The 22,865-nt window shown below is 41.9% G+C and overlaps 1 protein-coding gene and 1 long non-coding RNA gene across 6 annotated transcripts in view; both read right to left on the bottom strand.

Moving 5' to 3' along the window:
- LOC147117299 (uncharacterized) overlaps positions 1-1,474 on the bottom strand; it is a 76,597-nt gene extending 75,123 nt beyond the window's left edge. For both annotated transcript variants that reach the window (XR_015078414.1, XR_015078415.1), the window contains exon 1: positions 1,387-1,474. This is a non-coding gene — a long non-coding RNA (uncharacterized LOC147117299). The remainder of the gene's footprint in view (positions 1-1,386) is intronic.
- An 18,225-nt stretch (positions 1,475-19,699) lies between these two features.
- tmem245 (transmembrane protein 245) overlaps positions 19,700-22,865 on the bottom strand; it is a 181,043-nt gene continuing 177,877 nt past the window's right edge. For all 4 annotated transcript variants that reach the window (XR_015078412.1, XR_015078413.1, XM_085988173.1 and 1 more), the window contains one exon: positions 19,700-22,575. Coding sequence is in view for 2 of the 4 variants with exons in the window: in XM_085988173.1 (XP_085844299.1) it covers positions 22,563-22,575 (13 nt within the window). In the remaining 2 variants the exon portion in view is untranslated. The remainder of the gene's footprint in view (positions 22,576-22,865) is intronic.

Raw genomic sequence — 22,865 nt, 5'->3', positions numbered from 1 at the left:
ACCTAACAGTGAGGCAGTCACCCAAGCTATTGGCAAGTGATACTTATCATCTCTGTATAACCCAACGTGTTTTTCTTTCATGACTTAAATTACATCTAGAGATAATTTAACATCTTCCAGTATATAAATTATCTGGATCTAGTTCTTTTATATAAATCGTGAGTGGTCACATCAAGCTTTGGTCAGGATACAATAACATGGAATCTGAAAGTATAAACATTGTTAAGGATGCAATCAAATAAAACCATGTGGATTGGAGCAATTCTTTGATTCTGATTAAACTGGGATGATGAGAGCTAGCTTGTGTGCATGAGGCTAATGATTCAATGAATTGGATAATTCAGATATCTCAATTTTGATATTTTACAGTTCAAGTCTCATTCTTTGCTTCAGTTAGTTACATCTGAACTATTAATTTGATTTGGGAACTTGGGATTGACAGGCCTATCGAACTTAGACAATTCATTGCCTCAGTTGTGTGTTGGTTTAGGTGGTCGGGCCTAGATTTATATCTATAATATATTAAAAAATCTTATTTCTGTGTGCACTTCCATTCAAATGTTTTCATTACAAATTCCTCTGTCCTCATGGAAACTGCCCGTGTAAACTTGTCACACTGTAATTACATCCTCCGGCCAGTGGTGGTGCTGTAATGCCTCAGTTTTGCCTCTTTCAGCTCCTCAGCCTGTACGGCAGAGAAACGCAGATGCTCCAACCAACTCTACTTCCCAAATTCCAGCATATTTTGCTTTTTCACTACAATTAATATAAAATCAATGTATTGTATAAAAATAAGGACAGAATGTATGACTTCAAAATAGGATTAAATTATGTTTATGTACCCTGGTCCAATTATCTCTAACTCTGCTTCACCTGAAGACTACACTTACTCTTGACTCTCAATGTCACAGGAGATTAACTAGCTTATTTAAAATAACAACAGAAAATGATGGAAACACTCAGCAGGCCAGGTAGCATCCGTGGAGAAACAGAGTTAACGTTTCAGGTCTGTGACCCTTCGTCACTGACCTGAAGCATTAACTCTGTTTCTCTCTCCACGGATGCTGCCTGACCTGCTGAGTGTTTCCAGCATTTTCTGTTGTTATTTCAGATTTCCAGCATCCGCAGTATTTTGCTATTGAACTAGCTTATTTAAACTGTTTGTAGTTTTTCACTCTTTAAATCTGAAGGAATGCATAACTAGTTACAGGCTTCATATTTATATTTAAATCCTGTCCTCAAATATGGGGCATGAGCACAGTTGAAATCTGCCCCATTTAAGTCATGGGAGGGCAAGTATTTCAAACTGTGTATATCTATTATATATTGGCCCAGAAATTCGTGTCGGGGGCTTACTGCGGGTGCAAGCCCCCGACCTACACTTACCTAGCGCGCCGACAGTTGAAGCCTGGGCCTGCGTGGATTTCCTGTCTGTAGCCCGGTTCAGCTCCCGGCGCGTTGTGCTTGCGTGACCCAGTGGCGTACTTAGTGCGATGCGTCAGCTGGGATCACGTGAGCACTGGGCAACCAATCGGAGGATGCAAAAGTTCATTCATGAGTTTGACAGAACTGTCAAACTCATGAAAACTCCGGGCGCCCAAAACAGTACTTAAACTTGAAATAAAATGTTAAAAAAATCACACTATTTAAATGAACTATAAGTAACTTGAAATAACTGTTTTAAACAATAAATTAAATTTTTGAAAAAAATAATTTTATAAAAAATCGGGGCTAAAAATACACTTACCTTACTGTAAAGTCTTTAAAAATAATAAACCTGTGGAAAAAAAATTCTAATTTTAATTATTAGACCACTTACCTTTTAAAATTAAGTCCTTATGTCTGCTTTTTTCAAGTGTAAAAAGTGGAGGCCTTCACGCACGGGCAAACCTGGAAAAAAAAGAAGTTCAACGCGCACGCGCAGACTCCTGCGCGCACGCGTTCGACCTCTGAACCCCTTGGTTCAGAGGATCGGAAATGCTGGTTTCCCGCGCATGCGTAGTGCATGCAAGATTCCGGCACTTCCATCGGGTCCACGCGTGAGTACTCCGTCCGTACTCACGCGTTGGGACCCGAATTTCTGGGCCATGATATGTGATACCTGGGGCCACATTTCAGTGAGAACTTTTTATACATACCTGTTACACGCCACTCTGATGGATATTTTAATGCTCAAGGTTTCACACAACAGCTACTGTTTGATAGTGAGAGTTTATCACATATTGATTGTGCAATCTGATCACCATGTTCCCAAAAATTGCTCAAAATGCTTTCCGAAAATTCTTTTCATCTGCCATTTTTCCTCAGTTATTCAAATATCCAAAATAATGCTTGAAGCAAAATGTTTAAAAATCAAAAAATTACATATTTCACAATAACATGATTAAATGTATCCAAAACATTGTATTTTGTGTCTTTTAATGCTTTAATGGAGTATTTATTTGAAGGCCTCAGCCTCCCCCAAAGCTGGGCTTGAACTTGATCCCGATGTGCAGAGCCGTGACTCTGAGCTGAACTTGGATTGTGCGGTCTGAGCATGTGCTGTGTGTCTCATTTCCCAGGATGCATAGTATCATTCCATTTTTCTTGAGCAGTTTTTAATCAAAAGTTTTTCAAATTTATTTGAAGAAAAACCAGAGGACAAATTACAAAATCTTTACGGGGTAACATTTATATTTTACAAAAGCGAAATACTGCGGATGCTGGAAATCTGAAACAAAAACAGAAAATGCTCGAAATACTCAGCAGGTCAGGCAGCATCTGTGGAGAGAGAAACAGTTAACGTTTCAGGTCGACACGGCTCTGCACATCAGGATCAAGTTCAAGCCCAGCTTTGGGGGAGGCTGAGGCCTTCAAATAAATACTCAATTAAAGCACACAAAATACAATGTTTTGGATACATTTAATCATGTTATTGAGAAGGTTCTGATGAAGGGTCATCGACCTGAAACGTTAACTCTGTTTCTCTCTCCACAGATGCTGCCTGACCTGCTGAGTATTTCCAGCATTTATATTTATATTTTGTTTTATTTCTAACAAAGAGATGTCTGATCGTGTGTGAGAGAGAAATACCAGTGATCTGATTACACACTTTTTGTACTTTATAAGCTTCAGAAGGTAAATTAAGATAAGGGGTGAGAGAGTGCGTGTGACTTTCTTCATTTAATGTTCAATTTTCAAAAAACCGCCAGTGGAATTTTGAAATCCTTTCTCTGATACAAAAACAGGATGGCAAGATAAGCAACCCACTAACTCACAGAAATCCCTCAATAATTGAGTTTCTGTAGATTTTTGGTGTAGCTCAAAACCTAGCAAAGGCACAGTAAATCTCTATTAGACTTTGATATATAGTAATAAAGGTATTTAACCAGATTGCCATTTTAATAGCTCTGTTTCTATTAGAGAACCTATATTAGTAAAAAAACGTCCTTTACAATATGCTTCATGTGGTTCTCGGTGACTACAATATAAAGGGAGGGAATTAAACTTGACAAGTCACTTGAATTTCTTCCAGAGATTGTATAAAATAGATAAGCAGCAGAGTGCCTACTGCCTTTCACTGGAAGAAACTATTAGTCACGTGTATTTGCCTAATAGTTTTTGAAAAGCTTTCAGCCTTCTGCCAGATAAGAATGTTCTTTCCCAGAGCTATATGTAGATGTGACTAATGTAACAGCAGCATTTTTATGGCTGACAAGGCTATTAGTCAGTGCCACAGAAGGACGATTTCTCACGAATTATCGGTAGTTATTGCCTCACATCATAATTTTATTTAGACTTGTTCCCCCCACCCCATCCCACCACTCCACAGTCCCTATGCGCACACACTTTGGAAGAGCAAAGGCAAACAGAACTCTGGTACAAAAATTTCTGCACACAGATCTTGAGTCACTCCCTGACTTGGCTAACAAAAGATGTTTTCTCAGTGAAGTAAGATCAATCTTTTTCCAAGCGTGAAATACACCAGCTGCTGCCTTATCTGAGTGATTAATGAATCATATATTAACTTTATAAACCGTTATGTCAAGATCTATTTCCATTTTATTTTTTTAGATTTCTATAGTTGTTGTACATCTGAATTGGACACTATTGGCCTTACTGTTTGAAAGGTGTGTCAAATGTAGAATGGGTCTGATTGAGGTGTCTGTATTTCCAATCCTCTGAACTGTGTGAAGGCAGAATCTGGGATAAGTGAATAGAAGCCAACACGGTAATTGCAAAAGTGAATGATATTGATTTCAATTACATGTGATGTCCCTATCAGGGACAGGAAGAAAATGCATAGTGACTTTGGTAGATGGAATCAATTTTAGATAATTACTCTTGAAAAGTACAATATAGTTGGAGTGTACATATTTGTGAAGGATATTAATACATAAAGCTTGGGGTTCTCACAGCATTGCAAACGTAACAATAATATCAAAAATACAAACTATAAAAAATATTGGAGATTGTAGCTTCTAGTACCACAATATGAAAAAATTGAAACAGATGATTCAGGTAATATCATTAAAAGATGTTTATGTCTGCCTGGTTAGTTCCAGTTACATCAATAGCCACACAGAATGCAGTCAGAATTGTTCAAAAAGGGTGGTAGAGAGATAACGGGGAATTACAGACCGGTAAGCCTGACATCGTTAGTGGGGAAAATGCTAGAGTCCATTATCAAGGATGTAATAGCAGAGCACTTGGAAAAAAGTGACCGGATTGGACAAAGTCAACATGGCTTTACAAAAGGTAAATCGTGCTTGACTAATCTACTGGAATTTTTTGAGGATATAACTGGTAAAATAGATAAGGGAGAACCAGTGGATGTGGTGTATTTGGATTTTCAAAAGGCTTTCGATAAGGTCCCGCATAAGAGATTAGCGTGTAAAATTAAGGCACATGGGATTGGGGGCTGGATAGAGAACTGGATAGAGAACTGGTTGGCAGACAGAAAGCAAAGAGTTGGAATAAACAGCTCTTTTTCCGAGTGGCAGGCAGTGACTAGTGGGGTACCGCAGGGATCAGTCCTTGGACCCCAGCTATTTCACAATATATACTAATGATCTGGATGAGGGAACCAGATGTAATATCTCCAAGTTTGCAGATGACACAAAGCTGGGTGGGCGTGTGTGCTGTGAGGAGGATGCCGAGAAACTCCAGTATGATTTGGACAGGTTGGGTGATTGGGCAGAAGCATGGCAGATGCAATATAACGTGGATAAATGCGAGGTTATCCACTTTGGTGTCAAAAACAGGAAGGCAGATTATTATCTAAATGGCAATAGATTGGGAGAAGGGGAAGTGCAACGAGACCTGGGCGTCCTTGTGCACCAGTCGCAGAAAGTAAGCATGCAGGTGCAGCAGGCGGTTAAGAAGGCAAATGGTATGTTGGCCTTCGTAGCGAGAGGGTTTGAGTACAGGAACAAGGATGTCTTGCTGCAGTTGTACAGGGCCTTGGTGAGGCCACATCTTGAGTATTGTGTGCAGTTTTGGTCGCCTTACCTGAGGAAGGATGTTCTTGCCATGGAAGGAGTGCACCGAAGATTCACCAGGCTGATACCTGGGATGACAGGAATGACGTATGAGGAGAGATTGGGTCGATTGGGCTTGTACTCGCTGGAGTTTAGAAGAATGAGAGGGGATCTCATCAAAACTTATAAAATTCTAACAGGACTAGACAGACTAGATGCTGGAAGGATGTTCCTGATGGTCGGGGAGTCCAGAACCAGGGGTCACAGTCTAAGGATAAGGGGTAAGCCATTTAGGACAGAGATGAGGAGAATTTCTTCACCCAGAGAGTGGTGAACCTGTGGAATTCTCTGCCAAAGAAGGCAGTAGAGGCCAATTCATTAAATATATTCAAGAAGGAGTTGGATATATTTCTTAAGGCTAAAGGGATCAAGGGATATGGAGAGAAGGCAGGACCGGGTACTGAATTTGGATGATCAGCCATGATCTCATTGAATGGCGGAGCAGGCTCGAGGGGCCGAATGGCCTACTCCTGCTCCTATCTTCTATGTTTCTATGTTTCTGTAAGTATTTTCAGGATCTAGTCTATTGATTCATCCTTTAAAAGTATGTACACAAGAACCCGAATTAGATTTTCAGCAGGAAATGAAACTGCTAACCAAACTATCATATTACGATGTTACGATCTACAGTTAATCAAGGATTGGTTGATTCCTACTACCTTCTGAAAGTTTTTTAATATAATCTCATATAGCTACAGGTATTGGTTGATACTAATGAAATGTCTTTCAAATAGCACTAACGTTATGAAATCTAACACTGAAGAATATATGTAGGCTCAATTTCACAGTTATTTCGTTGCCATCTTTTGTAAAGCAAATACAAATGTTCAGTTGAATTTTTATGTGGTGTGTTTCTTCACACCTCCCCCACTTCCCCATTTTGTACCATATTTTTCAGCCACCTTTTACGTTACCTCCAAACACTGGACTTAGAATTCAGTTATTCAACCCATTCTTCAACCTCTGCCAATCTCTGGAGCCAAGGTGACTTGCCCTAACATTTTATTGCAATATGTATTCCTGCAAGCCCTATCCCAGAGACTTGAGCACATAATCTAGGCTGTCACTTCAGAGGGAGTGCTACACTGTCAGAGGTGCCATCTTTTGGATGATGTTAAACTGAGGCCCCATCTGCTCTCTTGGGTGAACACAAAAGATCCCATGGCACTATTCAAAGAAGAGCAGGGGAGTTCTCCCAGTGTCCTGGCCAATATTGATTGCTCAACCAACATCACTAAAACAGATATATAGAAACATAGAAGATAGGAGCAGGAGTAGGCCATTCGGCCCCTCGAGCCTGCTCCGCCATTCAATGCGATCATGGCTGATCATCCAAATTCAGTACCCGGTCCCTGCTTTCTCCCTATACCCTTTGATCCCTTTAGCCTTAAGAAATATATCCAACTCCTTCTTGAATGTATTTAATGAACTGGCCTCCACCGCCTTCTGTGGTAGAGAGTTCCACAGGTTCACCACTCTCTGGGTGAAGAAATTCCTCATTTCTGTCCTAAATGGCTTACCCCTTATCCTTAGACTGTGTCCCCTGGTTCTGGACTCCCCGACCATCAGGAACATCCTTCCTGCATCTAGTCTGTCTAGTCCTGTCAGAATTTTATAAGTTTCAATGAGATCACCTCTCATTCTTCTAAACTCCAGCGAGTACAAGCCCAATTGACCCAATCTCTCCTCATACGTCATTCCTGCCATCCCAGGTATCAGCCTGGTGAATCTTCGCTGAACTCCTTCCATGGCAAGAACATCCTTCCTCAGATAAGGCGACCAAAACTGCACACAATACTCAAGATGTGGTCTCACCAAGGCCCTGTACAACTGCAGCAAGACATCCTTGTTCCTGTACTCAAACCCTCTCGCTAGGAAGGCCAACATACCATTTGCCTTCTTAACCGCCTGCTGCACCTGCATGCTTACCTCCAGCGACTGGTGCACAAGGACACCCAGGTCTCGTTGCACTTCCCCTTCTCCCAATCTATTGCCATTTAGATAATAATCTGCCTTCCTGTTTTTGCCACCAAAGTGGATAACCTCACATTTATCCACATTATATTGCATCTGCCATGTTTCTGCCCAATCACCCAACATGTCCAAATCATCCTGGAGTTTCTCGACATCCTTCTTACAGCACACACGCCTGTAGTGTATGTACCTTTAAGAGGAACTATGTTTTTGAAGCCCCTGTATACTGTAGTACCAGTAGTGACCACTCGGGTATATAAGCCTGTGTAGCGTCTTGTGTAGTTAGTTTACCTCCAGACTTTGTTCAGTAAACACTTGTTAAATCAACTCCTGCATTCCATGTCTCCATTAACACACGGATCTAACAGTGGCGACGGGTTAGAAATGAACTTACCTGCAATTCGGCAGCACCTCAAGGGGATCGATTCCTCAGATGAAGGTCGAAGCCAGAAGCAAGAAAAAAAAAACCCAAAAAACCCGTGGTTTCACCAGCTAAACGGGCTGGTGGCAGGTAGTGCACTGATCCTTCCTGGGCTGCGGCGGGCTAGAGCTCAATCGGGTGGCTCTGCAACGGGGCCGGGCAGTGAGTCGGGAAGCAGAAGCAAAGAGAGAGAGAGGGTGGAGCACTCAGGGCGCAGCCAGTGCTGCAAAGCAGGTCGGCGTTCGGACCGAGCAGAGGGAGGGGAAAGTCCCAGAGGGTCCGCTCCATGACGGGAACGGTTCTCCAAGTAACGGAGAAACTATTGAAGCGATATATAAAAAAAAATAGAAATACCGCGAAAAGCTGCAGGTCGCAACGGGAACCGCGGAGAACAGCGTTGGCAGCAGCGGCAACGGCGGGAAAGCGTGGGAGGCGCCATCTTAACTCTGCAGGGAAGAAAGAAAAGCGCGGGAGGCGCCATTTTGATCCATCGGGGACGGAGGAAAAGCACGGGAAGCACCATTTTAGATTTTCAAGATGCCGAAGACTGGCAATATTACTGCTTTCGATAGTGATATAGAAGATTGGACCACATATGTGGAAAGAGTGGAGGTATATTGCAAGGCGAATGAAGTAGTGGATGATAAAAAGGCATCGGTACTTCTAAATCTGATGGGCGCAAGGACATACGGGCTGTTACGAAACTTGATCACTCCAGCCAAACCGATGGACAAGAATTTTAAGGAGATTGTTGATACCTTACAGGAGCACTTAAACCCAACACCACTGCTAATAGCGGAACGATTCAAATTCTTCAGGAGGAATCAGCACAAGAATGAAAGTAACGCTGATTACCTCACCGAATTACGAAAGCTGTCAAAGCACTGCCAATTCGGGGCAGGACTGGCAGATTCTCTACGAGACAAATTCGTCTGCGGTCGCCTAAGCGAAGGAACACAGAAAAGACTACTTTCTGAGAAAGATTTGACACTGGACAAGGCTTTCAGTGTGGCCGTATCATACGAAGCAGCAGCAAGAGGAGCTGCAGAGATACAGCAAAAGCCACAGGACTTCGGCACCCATGAAATGACACGGGGTTTCGAGAGATGTTATTGCTGCGGCAGATCCACCCATGACCAGAAGGACTGCTGGTTCAAGGACAAAGCATGCAGGCAATGTGGAAAGATGGGACACATTGCACGTGTATGCAGATCTGGAAAGAAATCCGCTGACAGTAAAAAGGTCAATAAGGAAAAGTACAGAAAGGTACAAATGGTGACGGACAGTAGCTCCGAAGAACAGAAGAGCGATAGCGACTCCGGAAACAAGAGACTAAGCTGTCTCAAATTACATAATGTAATTGCCAAAGAAGATTACCAGACCATTTGGGTTACCCTCACGATAGCGGGGTCCCCAGTCAAAATGGAGCTAGATACAGGATCAGCTCTGACCGTCATGAGTCGACGGGATTACGAGCGGCTATTTCCGCATATACCTTTGAAAGACACATCCATTATCTTGAAGACATATACGGGGCAGAAAGTATACCCCAGAGGGAAAATAAGGGTGCCTGTTGTATACAACGGCAAGGAAATACAGAAGTTGTATTTATACGTTCTGCAAGATGGTGGTCCACCGTTGTTGGGACGTGAATGGATCAGAAAGATACGTTTAGACTGGCACTCCATTCAGGCACTGACGGTGACCAGTAAGAAAAAAAACGATGATGACGTCATACCTGGACGATTAAAAGAAATCTTGGCTAACGTCAAAGAGGTGTTTCAACAGGAACTAGGAACCCTGAAAGGCGCCACCGCCTCAATAAAAGTGGAAGATGCGGCAATTCCCAAGTTTTTTAAGGCAGGGCCGGTGCCATACGCAATTCGTCCAGCCGTCGAGGCAGAGCTGGAGAATTTGGAAAAAGCAGGCGTGTTATCCAAGGTAGATTGGAGCGAGTGGGCAACACCCATCGTCCCGGTCATGAAGAAAACGTTGAATAATGATAAATCTGAAGAACAGAGAAAAGTTCGCATCTGTGGGGACTTCAAGGTGACTGTACACCCGGTTCTTCACACGGTACAGTATCCTCTTCCGAGGATAGAAGATATTTTCGCCTCACTATCCGGAGGGAAACGTTTCACCAAAATTGACTTGGCACAGGCATATCTACAGATGGAGGTTGAGGAGGCCTCTAAAAAGTATCTCACGATAAACACACACAAAGGCTCCGGCTATCTGGCAAAGAGCTATGGAGCAAGTCCTGCAAGGGATTCCGGGGACTCAATGCTACCTAGATGACATCCTTGTAACAGGAGAAAACGACAACGAGCACCTTGCCAACTTGGAGCAGGTGCTCACGAGGCTGAGAGAACGGGGCCTATGAGCAAATCGCCCCAAGTGCGAATTTTTCCAGAAACAAATATCATATTGTGGCCATGTCATTAACGAAGAAGGGTTGCATAAGTCACCTGAAAAAAATTGAAACGGTCGTAAAGGCCCCAGCGCCTGAAAATGTCTCACAATTAAGGTCATTCCTGGGATTAGTAAATTACTATCATAAACTTTTACCAAACTTGTTGACGGTTCTGCACCCTCTTAACGCACTGCTACAAACGGGAATAGTTTGGAAATGGAGTGAAGACTGTAAACGTGCCTTCCATAAATGCAAAGGCTTGATCACGTCCAGGGAAGTGTTGGCTCATTACAACCCATCACTGCCAATCAGACTGGCGTGCGATGCATCCCCTTACGGCGTGGGAGCAGTATTATCGCATAGATTCCCTGATGGCTCGGAGCGGCCGATAGCTTTTGCGTCACGCTCATTGAACTCAGCTGAGCGTAACTATGCCCAGATCGACAGGGAGGCACTCAGCCTGGTGTGGGGGGTGAAGAAATTCAACCATTACCTACACGGACAAAAATTTACCTTGTTGACTGACCATCAACCCCTCGTCTCCATATTCAACCCTAAAAAGGGCGTTCCCATTATGACAGCGCAAAGGCTACAGAGGTGGTCCCTTTTCCTAGGGGCACACCAATATGACATTGAATACAAAGGAACAAAACAACATGGGAATGCTGACGGGTTATCGCACCTACCATTGCCAACGGTGGAAGAGGCGCCTACAGTGGACCCAGTAGAGATGTTCCACTCGACCATAGTGGAATGTCTACCGGTGACAAATTCTACCATTGAAAAGGAAACGCGAAATGACCCGACTCTCTCACGAGTCTACGATTTAATGGTGAAGGGATGGCCAGCACATGGCGAACCACTGTTGCCAGCATTCTCGCAAAGAAGAGAACAGCTGTCAGTGTGCCGAGGAACCTTGATGTGTGGATCCAGAGTGGTGATTCCACCCAAACTCAAGGATAGAGTGCTAAAGGAGCTTCACGAGGGGCATCTGGGTGGAGTGAAAATGAAGAACTTAGCCAGAGCGTTTGTGTGGTGGCCAGGTATCGATGGAGACATCGAAGAAATGACCAAGAGCTGTCTAGGATGCCAGAAGGTCCAAAATGCCCCACCACAAGCCCCTCTACATCCATGGGAGTGGCCTTCATCTCCATGGCAAAGGGTACATATCGACTTTGCTGGTCCATTTATGGACTCAATGTTCTTAATCGCGGTGGATGCACACTCCAAGTGGCCGGAGGTAATAAAGATGTCCTCCACCACCACGGAAAAAACCATCACAGTATTAAGGACCATATTCGCCAGGAATGGGCTGCCTGAACAGATCTGTTCTGATAATGGACCGCAACCATCCCGCCACCAATGGATTGTCTGAAAGGTTTGTCCAGACCTTCAAGAAGGCCATAAAGGCCATGGGTAATGAAGACATAAATCTACAACATAAGGTAGATAACTTCTTGTTTGCATACAGGAATGCAACACATTTGGTTACAAACCAAACCCCCGCCATGATGTTTTTTAATAGAAGCCTAAGATGCCGGCTGGATTTGGTCAAGCCAAACGTCAGAAGGGACATAGAGAACCGGCAATTTCAAAGCATGAATGAAAGGCCAACTAGAACCTTCCAGATAGGTCAACCAGTTTTGGCCCGGGACTACCGTACCGAGAAATGGCAGCCTGGAACTATTTGCACACGACTAGGACCGCTGATGTATACCGTGGACATTGGGGAAAGCATAATAAGGCGCCATGCTGACCAGATCATAGAGTCATCCGAAAAAGGACAACCTACACCACAACTCTATACGCCTAGTGATGAAGCAGAGATACCCATAGTATCTACCTCCGATCCGGTGATACTGGAACCAGATGAACCCGACACTGGCATTGAAGCCGACTCGATTGCCAAAAGAGCCTACTACACCACCGAGGCGTTATCCGGACCGAGTCAGGAAGCCTCCAGAGAGACTGAATTTGTAATTGATTAACTTCAGCAAATGTGTATATTATTGTTCTTGTAAAAATGTTATTTAATGATTACTTAAAATGTTATGTACTATTTATCTAAAAGGGGAGGAATTGTAGTGTATGTACCTTTAAGAGGAACTATGTTTTTGAAGCCCCTGTATACTGTAGTACCAGTAGTGACCACTCGGGTATATAAGCCTGTGTAGCGTCTTGTGTTGTTAGTTCACCTCCAGACTTTGTTCAGTAAACACTTGTTAAATCAACTCCTGCATTCCGTGTCTCCATTAACACACGGATCTAACAACGCCCACCCAGCTTTGTGTCGTCTGCAAATTTGGAAATATTACATCTAGTTCCCTTGTCCAGATTATTTATATATATTGTGAATATCTGGGGTCGAAGGACCGATCCCCACGGTACCCCACTAGTCACTGCCTGCCATTCGGAAAAAGACCCGTTTATTCCAACTTTTTGCTTTCTGTCTGCCAACCAGTTCTCTATCCAAGTCAATACCTTGCCCCCAATCCCATGTGCCTTAACTTTACACGCTAATTTCTTATGCGGGACCTTATTGAAAGCCTTTTGAAAGTCCAAATACACCACATCCACTGGTTCTCCCTCATCTATTTTACCAGTTACATCCTCAAAAAATTCCAGTAGATTAGTCAAGAACGATTTACCTTTTGTGAATCCATGTTGACTTTGTCCGATCGTGTCACTGTTTTCCAAGTGCTCTGCTATTACATCTTTTATAATGGACTCTAGCATTTTCCCCACTACTGATGTCAGGCTTACCGGTCTATAATTCCCTGTTTTCTCTCTACCATCTTTTTTGAATAGTCATTTATCTCGTTGCTGTTTGTGGGACCTTGCTGTTTGCAATTTGGCTGCTGTATTTCCCTACTTTACAACAGAACTTCAAAAGTACTTTGCTGTGAAAGATGGTATATAACATTTCTTCTTTCTCTTTACCTTTCTGGTAATATGACCTGTGACAGATCCTAGAATATGTCTGTAGAACCTTGAATTTAAAGCCCTTTAATCTATCACACCTGGGCCAGTGCAAGTTCTTCAACTGGAGCTGTCAATTTTAATATGAATTCCCTACACTTCACCTACATCTTTTCATATTTTTTTCTTTTTAAATACTTGACCAATTCCCATTTGTTGTAAAGTATTCAATGTTTTAATAATAATGATCTGTGTGAAAAAGATTCTTCCAACTTCCCCCTTCACTCTTCCAGTGATAATTCTCAGCCATTGCCCCCTTGTTATCGATTCACCAACCAATGGAAACAATCTGTCACTATTTAGCATCTCAAAACCTTGCATTATTTTGAAAACATATATTAGATCCCCTCTTTGACATTCTTTGCTCCAGTGAAAAAAGCCCAATTTTTTGAGCCTTTCTTCATGAATCTAACCTCTCATTCCTGGTATTATTCTCGGGAATCTTTTGTTGTGCCCCATTCATGATGTGAAAGAATTAGTAATTTCAGCGACTATGCTGTTTCTGGTTTTATTAGGAAATAAATTAGATGCAGAAGGACTTATGGCCAAACTACTGAGAATGGAAGAGGACAGAGCTGGGAAAAGGAGCACAGAGGATGCAGATACTGCTGTGCTGGGTTAGACGCTTCATCCATTTGAAGAATCAAGGGGCCAGCAGGCAGGTGAGTCACTGTTTTGGCTTCAAGCACAGTAGCGTTGTGAGGAATGGCAGCAAGCCTTCTGCCAAACAGCACTTTGTATCTATCTGTTTGGGCAGTCTGGGTAGTATGAGCTGAGTGGGACTGTAGGAGGTACAGCAAACTGACCCCATACAATGGAGCTCAGACCTTGTGGTACAGTGCAACATCCAGGGTCATGCACAGACACCCAACATAAAACAATGAGTTCTGATGAAAGGTCGTCGACCTAAAACGTTAACTCTGTTTCTCGCTCCACAGATGCTGCCTGACCTGCTGAATATTTCCAGCATTTTCTGTTTTTACTTCAGATTTCCAGCATCCGCAGTATTTTGCTATTGTATGACACAACAATGTACCTCACCTGCAACAAGATAGCCTCATCTATCTTGCTTGCTCCAAAATAGGATAGAGGACCACGTAATCCATACCATAGCTGGGAGCAGAGCAAACATCTCAGGGTGAGACTGCTTCGGCTAGAGTTTGGGCAAACAAGCAGGGGCAACAAGTTTCAAAGCAGTGTGCATTGCTCAGCTATTAGGACTAGATGGAGCTGGTTAATACAAGGACATTTGGCCAAAGGTAAGCATTAACAATGCCAGTTTTAGCCAGGTAATGCTCATGGCCTTTGCTGCACAGGGCATGAGAATATGACAAAAGCAAGGTGTAGGAAGTGGTCAGTGCAGGTGTGGCACATCTTTCGGACAGGTTTTCCACGGAACACTGAGACCCGAGAAGCTCAGCAGGCCATTCCACCAATCCAGTAGCTGTGGGTACCATTCTGATGAGTGAGACATCAGCCATGGAGTTGAAGAATCTATCGCCGGACGGCAGTTCTGATAATAAAGATACATTTTTGATTTACCTTTTTCCTGGTTGAACTTAAAAGGCTATAGAGGTAAACTCGAGAAGCATGCTTCCAGTCCATCAGTTCTTTTGAGACCATCAAGAGAAAGGCAGGAGATTTAACAAGGGAATAGGCAAAGAACCTCATGTAAAATTATTGTTAAGGGTCACTACCTCAGCTTTTTAAAAATTAATTCTTGGGATGTGGCCATCACTGGCACAGCTGGCTGACATTTATTGCCCATCCCTAGTTGCCCCTGACTTTGATACAACGGAGTGGTTTCTGAGGCTGCATCAGATGGCAGTTAAGAACCAACCATGTCGGTGTAGGACTGGAGTCACATATAGGCCAGACCGGGTAAGGATGGCAGGTTTCCTTCCCTAAAGGACATTAGTGAAGTAGTTGGGTTTTTATGACAATCTGACAGCTTTGTGGTCACTTTTACTGATACCAGCTTTTTATTTTCAGATTTTTTAAACAGAATTCAAATTCTAAAACTGCCATGGTGGGATTTTAATTCAAATTCTCTGGATTACTAGTACAGTAACATCCCCACTACAGACTAACCACAGGTTAATATTAAGAGTATTAGTGAAGGTTACGTCCATTTATTATTTTCTGTATTCAAGAAGAGATATGTTCAGTAAACTATTATAACCTGAAGTATTCTTTGCTATTGCTTATCTGTTCTTTCTAATAAGCCTGTTCTGTAGTTTAAAGCCTAAACTGTGGTCTGAAAGAATGCTTATTCTATTGCTTTCTGAAGTTTCTAGTGGTTACAAAAGTGCTTAGGACATATATAGAAAGCTAAATATATTTCAAGGTTTTTGCTTTGACGGCAGGTCTCACAATCTAATGCATATGGAACGTGGTCTTAATTATAGTGGAGGTTTTTGTCACTGAGAGCAAGAGGAATATCTGAGGGAATAAACAAAAGCATAATAGGCCTTTATGAACTTTTCTACTTGCACTCCCATTTTAAAGATCTATGTATCTGCATCCCTAAATCTCTCCGTCCCTCCACTGTTAAAAAGTCTAAAACTGTTTAGGTATGATTCATTTCACTGGTTTTCCCAAACTACTTCATATTTCTTTGCATGTCACCTTTTCCACTAACTTGTCGATATTCTCTTGCAAACTTTTCCTTAGTTTGTGAAAGCCCCTAATTTGGTATTATCAGCAAACATCAATATCATTTCTCTATTACCTACATCTGCTCAGCGCCAAGAGAACAGTAAACTACAAGGAGTCTGACCTGGATGTCCTCCTAATGGAGATATCCAGCAGGAAGATCAGGCTGTACCAGGTCAATGACTTTCGAGCACTAAACTTGTATGAGGAAGAAGCCCTCAAAATCTTCAGAAGGCCATAGAGGGTATTGGAGAGGAGGAAGCTCCCGGCTCAGGGTTTGCTATCAATCTCTGCTGTCCTTCCTTTTCTCTCATTTACTAAAGGCCAGCAACACTGAAAACTAGATATGAAGGCTACTCAGCAGGACCATAGTAAACTGTCTTGCTCTTTCTCCAGCTATGTCAGACGATGGCAAGGCAGAGCACAGGATACCCACTCAGGCCAAGACTACACCGTGTACACCATAATTCACTTTCTATCTTTAGAGCACCAGCACAGATACACTCAGAGGGACACAAGAGGAGGAACTTGCCATCTGGAGAGTTAGTTTACATAGTATCTCAGCTGATGAGCCTGGGGATCCAGATCTTACGGGTCCTCTTTCAAAATAAGGATCATTTCATAGTATCAAGCATTAGTGGCCATGCCAACCAATGTTCTGCAGGAGAAGCCCAGTAGCCTCATGTGCAGCATCCATGTGCCTCTGGCCTCAACTGCATTACCTTCTAGCTACCTCAGGCTTCATCAGCACTTACAGAACACCTTGGTATACTGTTCAATCCTCAGCTTCTGCCCCCATAGCCACTCCGTTACGAAGAGGCTTTTTACCACTTCTGCAACATTACTTACCTTCACCTCTCCATCCACAACCCCAATCCTAGTCTATTTCTTCTTCTCAAGGTGGAACCTCTTGAACACTATCCTAAACACCTCCCTACCTCACCAACAAGCTTCAACTCATTCAAAACACTGAGCCCTCATCCTCACCCATGATAAGTACCTCACTTCCAACATCCTCTCCACTGGCTCTCAGTCTCTGTAAATTGACCATCACTTTCAAATCCTTACAATGGCTTCACTCCATCCTCTCCTCCTGCCTCAAGACAGAGTGATAATATATGAAGTGAAGGAAAAAATAAAATCACTAAAGATCTCTGCAAGTAGTAATGTCCATCAACAGGTTGCTATGGGTGATACAGCCTAAATGCCAAAACATATTTTGGTCTATTTCATGAAATAACAGAAGCATATCCCATCAGGGATTAGAAGATGATGGGTGATATTAGTCTGACTACCAACCTTGTGCCACACATGGAGTACCAGGGGGCAGGCAATCTTAGATCTGGTCCTGTGTAATGAGACAGGATTAATAAAAAATGTCCTAGTAAAGGATCCCCTTGGAATGAGTGACCATAATATGGTTGAATTCCAAATTCAGTTTGAGGGTGAGAGAGTTGGATCTCAAACCAGCGTACTAAGCTTAAATAAAGGAGACTATGAAGGTATGAGAGTAGAATTGACTAAAGTGGACTGGGAAAACAGATTAAAGTGTAAGACGGTACAAGAGCAGTGGTCTACATTCAAGGAGATATTTCACATCTTTCAAGATAAATATATTCCACTGAGGAAAAAGGGGAGTAAAAGAAAAGACAGCCATCCGTGGCTTAGTAAAGTAATAAAGGATAGTATTCGACTGAAAACAAGGGCATATAAATTAGCCAAATCTAGTGGGAGGATAGAAGATTGGGAAGCATTTAAAAGCCAGCAAACAATAACTAAAAGATTAATTAAGAAAGGGAAGATAGATTATGAAAGTAAACTAGCAAAAAATATAAAAACAGATAGCAAGAGTTTCTACAGCTATATAAAAAGAAAAAGGGTGGCTAAAGTGACCGTTGGTCCCTTAGAGGATGGGACTGGGAAACTAGTGGTGGGGAACATGGAGATGGCAAAGACGCTGAACAAATATTTTGTATCAGTCTTTACAGTAGAGGACACTAAAAATATCCCAACACTGGACAAACAGGGGGCAATGGTGGGGGGGGGGGGGGAGCTAAACACGATTAAAATCACTAAGGAGATGGTACTCAGTAAAATAATGGGACTTAAGGTGGATAAATCCCCCGGACCTGATGGCCTACATCCTAGGGTCTTGAGAGAAGTGGCGGTAGGGATTGTGGATGCATTGGTGATCATTTTCCAGAACTCCCTGGACTCAGGAAAGGTCCCGGCAGATTGGAAAACTGCTAATGTAACACCCTTATTTAAGAAGGGAAGTAGACAAAAAGCTGGAAACTATAGACCAGTTAGCCTAACATCTGTGGTTGGCAAAATGTTGGAGTCCATTATTAAGGATACAGTAACAGAGCATTTGGATAAACATAATTTAATAGGACAGAGTCAGCATAGTTTTACGAAGGGGAAGTCATGTTTGACAAATTTGCTCGAATTCTTTGAGGATGTAACATACAGAGTGGATAAAGGGGAACCAGTGGATGTAGTGTATTTGGACTTCCAAAAGGCATTTGACAAGGTTCCACACAAAAGATTACTGATCAAGATAAAAAATCACGGGATTGGGGGTAATATACTGGCATGGGTGGAAGATTGGCTATCTAACAGAAAACAAAGAGTTGGGATAAATGGTTCGTTCTCGGGCTGGCAATCAGTAACTAGTGGTGTTCCGCAGGGGTCAGTGCTGGGACCCCAACTCTTTACAATCTATATTAACGATTTGGAGGAAGGGACCGAGTGCAACATATCCAAGTTTGCCGACGATACAAAGATGGGAGGGAAAGCAGTGAGTGAGGAGGACATAAAAAACCTGCAAAAGGACATAGACAGGTGAAGTGAGTGGGCAGAGATTTGGCAGATGCAATATAATGTTGGAAAGTGTGAGGTTATGCACTTTGGCAGAAAAAATCAAAGAGCAAGTTATTATCTAAATGGAGAGAAACTGCAAAGTGCTACAGTACAAAGGGATCTGGGGTCCTGGTGCATGGAACACAAAAAGTTAGTATGCAGGTGCAGCAGGTGATCAGGAAGGCCAATGGAATCTTGGCTTTTATTGCAAGGGGGATGGAGTATAAAAACAGGGAAGTCTTGCTGCAGTTATACAGGGTATTGGTGAGGCCACACCTGGAATACTGCGTGCAGTTTTGGTTTCCATATTTAAGAAAAGATATACTTGCTCTCGAGGCGGTTCAGAGAAGGTTCACTCGGTTGATTCCAGAGATGAGGGGGTTGACGTATGAGGAAAGGTTGAGTAGGTTGGGACTCTACTCATTGGAGTTCAGAAGAATGAGAGGCGATCTTATCGAAACATATAAGATTGTGAGGGTGCTTGATCGGGTGGATGCGGTGAGGATGTTTCCACTGATGGGTGAGATTAGAACTAGGGGGCATAATCTTAGAATAAGGGGCTGCCCTTTCAAAACTGAGATGAGGAGAAACTTCTTCACTCAGAGGGTAGTAAATCTATGGAATTTGCTACCCCAGAGAGCTGTGGAAGCTGCAACATTAAATACATTTAAAATGGAGCTAGACATTTTCCTAGCAGATAAGGGAATTAGGGGTTACGGGGAGAGGGCAGGGAAGTGGACGTGAGTGTAGATTCAGATCAGCCATGATCCTATTGAATGGCGGAGCAGGCCCGAGGGGCCGTATGGCCTACTCCTGCTCCTATTTCTTATGTTCTTATGATAAACTTGAAAATATACTCAGACATGGAACATCAAATACAGTAAACCACTTCTATACTTTATTTTGAAAGCTAAATGTTAGTGTTTTGAAACGTTCTGCAAAGTATCTATTTAGTCATCACAGATCTCAGATACCTAGGTCTGTAAATATCATCTGTAGAGAATAAGGTAATTGAACAACAGCACTTATTGGACATATTTTATATTTTTATTTTTTCTATTTAATAGTGTTTATTGTACAATAAAAAAATGTGGAAATAATGCTAATTTATGATATCCATACTTTACAACAAACACATTCACAGCTTTGGACCAAATGTTAAGTTTATAAACAAAAATAAAATATCAGTTTACTGTCAAAATTGTTATTTTACACACACTTGGAATTCCTTGAACAGGAACAATCGGGTACTGCAGCTTTTATATTTTATTCGGGATGCAGTTGCTTTCAATGTGCCCAAGGGAAAGTGTACCAACACTCAGAAACTAGAGTAATTTCATATAAAGAGAGAGTAACTCATTCAATAGGGAATATAGGTAAAACTTGTTACATCAGAATATGTTGCTGTAAATTAAATCACCCTTTTGTCAGACTGCACACCAAGTAAAATACATTCATTTCAGTTAGAATCAACTGGTAACTGAGAAAACCTGTATCCCATTAAACAGCATTAGATGTACCACTATTTTAGAAGTTTAGTAGCAGTCAATAATCCAGATATACATAACATATTGCTGAAAGAGGCTGGGGCAGCATGGCCTAAATTTATACAAAGGTACAAAATAAGTTTAACTGAGGTGAATTAACAAACCTGGTTTCAGGCAGCAGAGTTATAAAAGTAAACTATAAAATAAAATTGATAAATGTAACAAATGTCTAAAATAAACATTCACGGCTCATATGCTCTACTAAGAGTTTTCAAAATGTAATAAGCAGAAATACAATTTCCCTCTTCCCCCACCACCCCATCCAAAAATACAGTTCTGCCCATCAATGAATGAAACTATTCTCCCAGTACTCTTAGTGACCATTAAATTCCCTATGAAAAGGCAACATTTTCTAGATTAGGTTTAATCATATAATAATCTGCTCATTAAAACTATTTAAAATAATTTTCTTATATTCCCTCAAGATTAAAAACCCTATGAGCAAGAAAGGTAACAAGCATTACTCTGCATTCAGCAGTGAAATACTGTGTAAAAATGATGTATTCAACTGTGTGGTTTTTTTGCTATTTGATTCTTATCCCCCCACCCATTTAACAGCTCCATAAATCACATACTTTTCAATTCTTTGAAAATGAAGCTTACTTTCTTCAGCACATATTTTGCAATCTATGTCTCATTAAAGTGCTGGAATTGTGATGAAAAGGAATTAGCATTTACACACCTATAATCACACCATTTACTTTGTTGACTAGAATGTGTTTGTTGTTTCTATACCAAATTCAAGGAAACTATCCCTTTTAGCCTTTTACAAAAAGATCAAAGCTGATGTGCATCAAAGCTTTGATTTAAATGTATTATAGCTTTCCTTAAAACCTAATGTACTTTAAAAAATAGAAAACACTATTTAAAGGCCGATCCATAACATGTATTAATTCTTGTATTGCTGCTATGATCTTCAGCTTCAATTTAATAATTCTTTATAGCCAATCAAATATCTGTGGGATGTAAAAATATACAGTGCTACATGACTAATTTATAATTAATACAAGGATATACAACTAGAAATTCGGTACTGTAATGGCATGGAATTAATGTCGGTGAGCTTGTGGGGAGGAAGTTCAGGCAGAACCCGTTTCCAACAGGTTCTCTCCCCTTTCTGGCCCCTGAGAAATTCCAATTGGGGAGGGTGCCAAATGTTTATTCTGCCCCCCTCTCCCCCTTTCGTCATGATGTCACTTTTAGAGATGGGACCTGGCGGAATGCTGGGCTCCCCCAGAAATCCTGCCCAGCGTACAGCAAGAAGCAAGTACAGCTCCATGAAGCAGGCAAGCTTGCCATACAAGCGCTTTATGAAGGCCCCATAGTGCCGTATTCAAGTGGCTGTTGATCTAAGAGAGATTGATTGCTGTTTAGGAAGCAGCAGAATGAAGCAGCAGCCAGAATTTGTACATGTGCTCTAAGGGAATTAAGGCCAGACCCCAGTCTAATGTTCCCCCGCCATTTCCCCCAACTGAGCAGCAAGGACGACATGCCGAAATCCTACTGGATCTTGGGGATAGCGCCTCAGCAATCCCTATTATTCAGATGGCCCCATCCCTGGAATTTGGGATAGAGCAAACAGGTGGGTAGAACCCCTGGTCCACCACACTTCTGGAGGTGGAGAAGGACTTCCGGAATTTCTACCCCTGGTTTCTAATGGCTATCTACATTTATTTGTGAGTTCACTCTATGGCACTCCCACTGCTCTGAATTCTATGCTTTGAACAAAAATGCTGTCACCACCCTGCTAAATGCACAGTACCCCCTTTGAAAATACTCCTGGGGAGAATCCTGTCCATTAGTTATCTAGATGAACTTGCTCTTGTGTTTGGCAGAAAAACAAGAAAGCAAAGACTCTATATATTATGCTATATAATTGTGACTACAGCATTCAATTAGCATACATAGCACTAGTTATATTATAGTTGAGCCAAAAGGGCATCTTTGTGGCAAAATTAGGCAAAGCAGTAGTTTAAAACAATTGTAGTTAGAAATGATAAATTTATATCCATACAGAATTGCACATGAATACAGTGATTGCAATAGACAAGAAGTCATTTTGGATGAAATTTAAAATATAATGGTAGCACAGCATGTTCAGGGGTTTTCACTAAGCGGCTCTTGTTTATTTCCTGGCAGCCAGTCAAGAACAGTATCAGGAGGCGGCTGAGAGTAGGGCACTTTCACCAACCTCACGACAGGAAGCTGCAACCCAAGAGGGAATAGTAAGGGGGGAAAACTCAAATATCCTCAAAGCAATAGAAAATGATTTTGTAAATTCCATGCTGAAATGCTATTCTTATTCCATTTACATGAATGTTATACTTCCATCGCAGATGTGCTTTTTCAATGTGGATATTTTATGGTTTTCCATTATTTTCATTGGGGGAGGGATTAAAGACAGTTTAGCTGTGCAATATTCAAGACTTAACTAGATCATCTGAAAATACATCAAACTCTTACCGTGCCAGAGCATTTATGAAAACCGGAGTAAA

The sequence above is a fragment of the Somniosus microcephalus genome, chromosome 5, assembly GCF_052327205.1.
Source record: "Somniosus microcephalus isolate GS21.2 chromosome 5, FLI_Smic_1.0, whole genome shotgun sequence".
NCBI lineage: Eukaryota > Metazoa > Chordata > Chondrichthyes > Squaliformes > Somniosidae > Somniosus > Somniosus microcephalus.
Note: the sequence above shows the minus strand (reverse complement) of the source record. Positions and strands in the feature narration are given on the sequence as shown.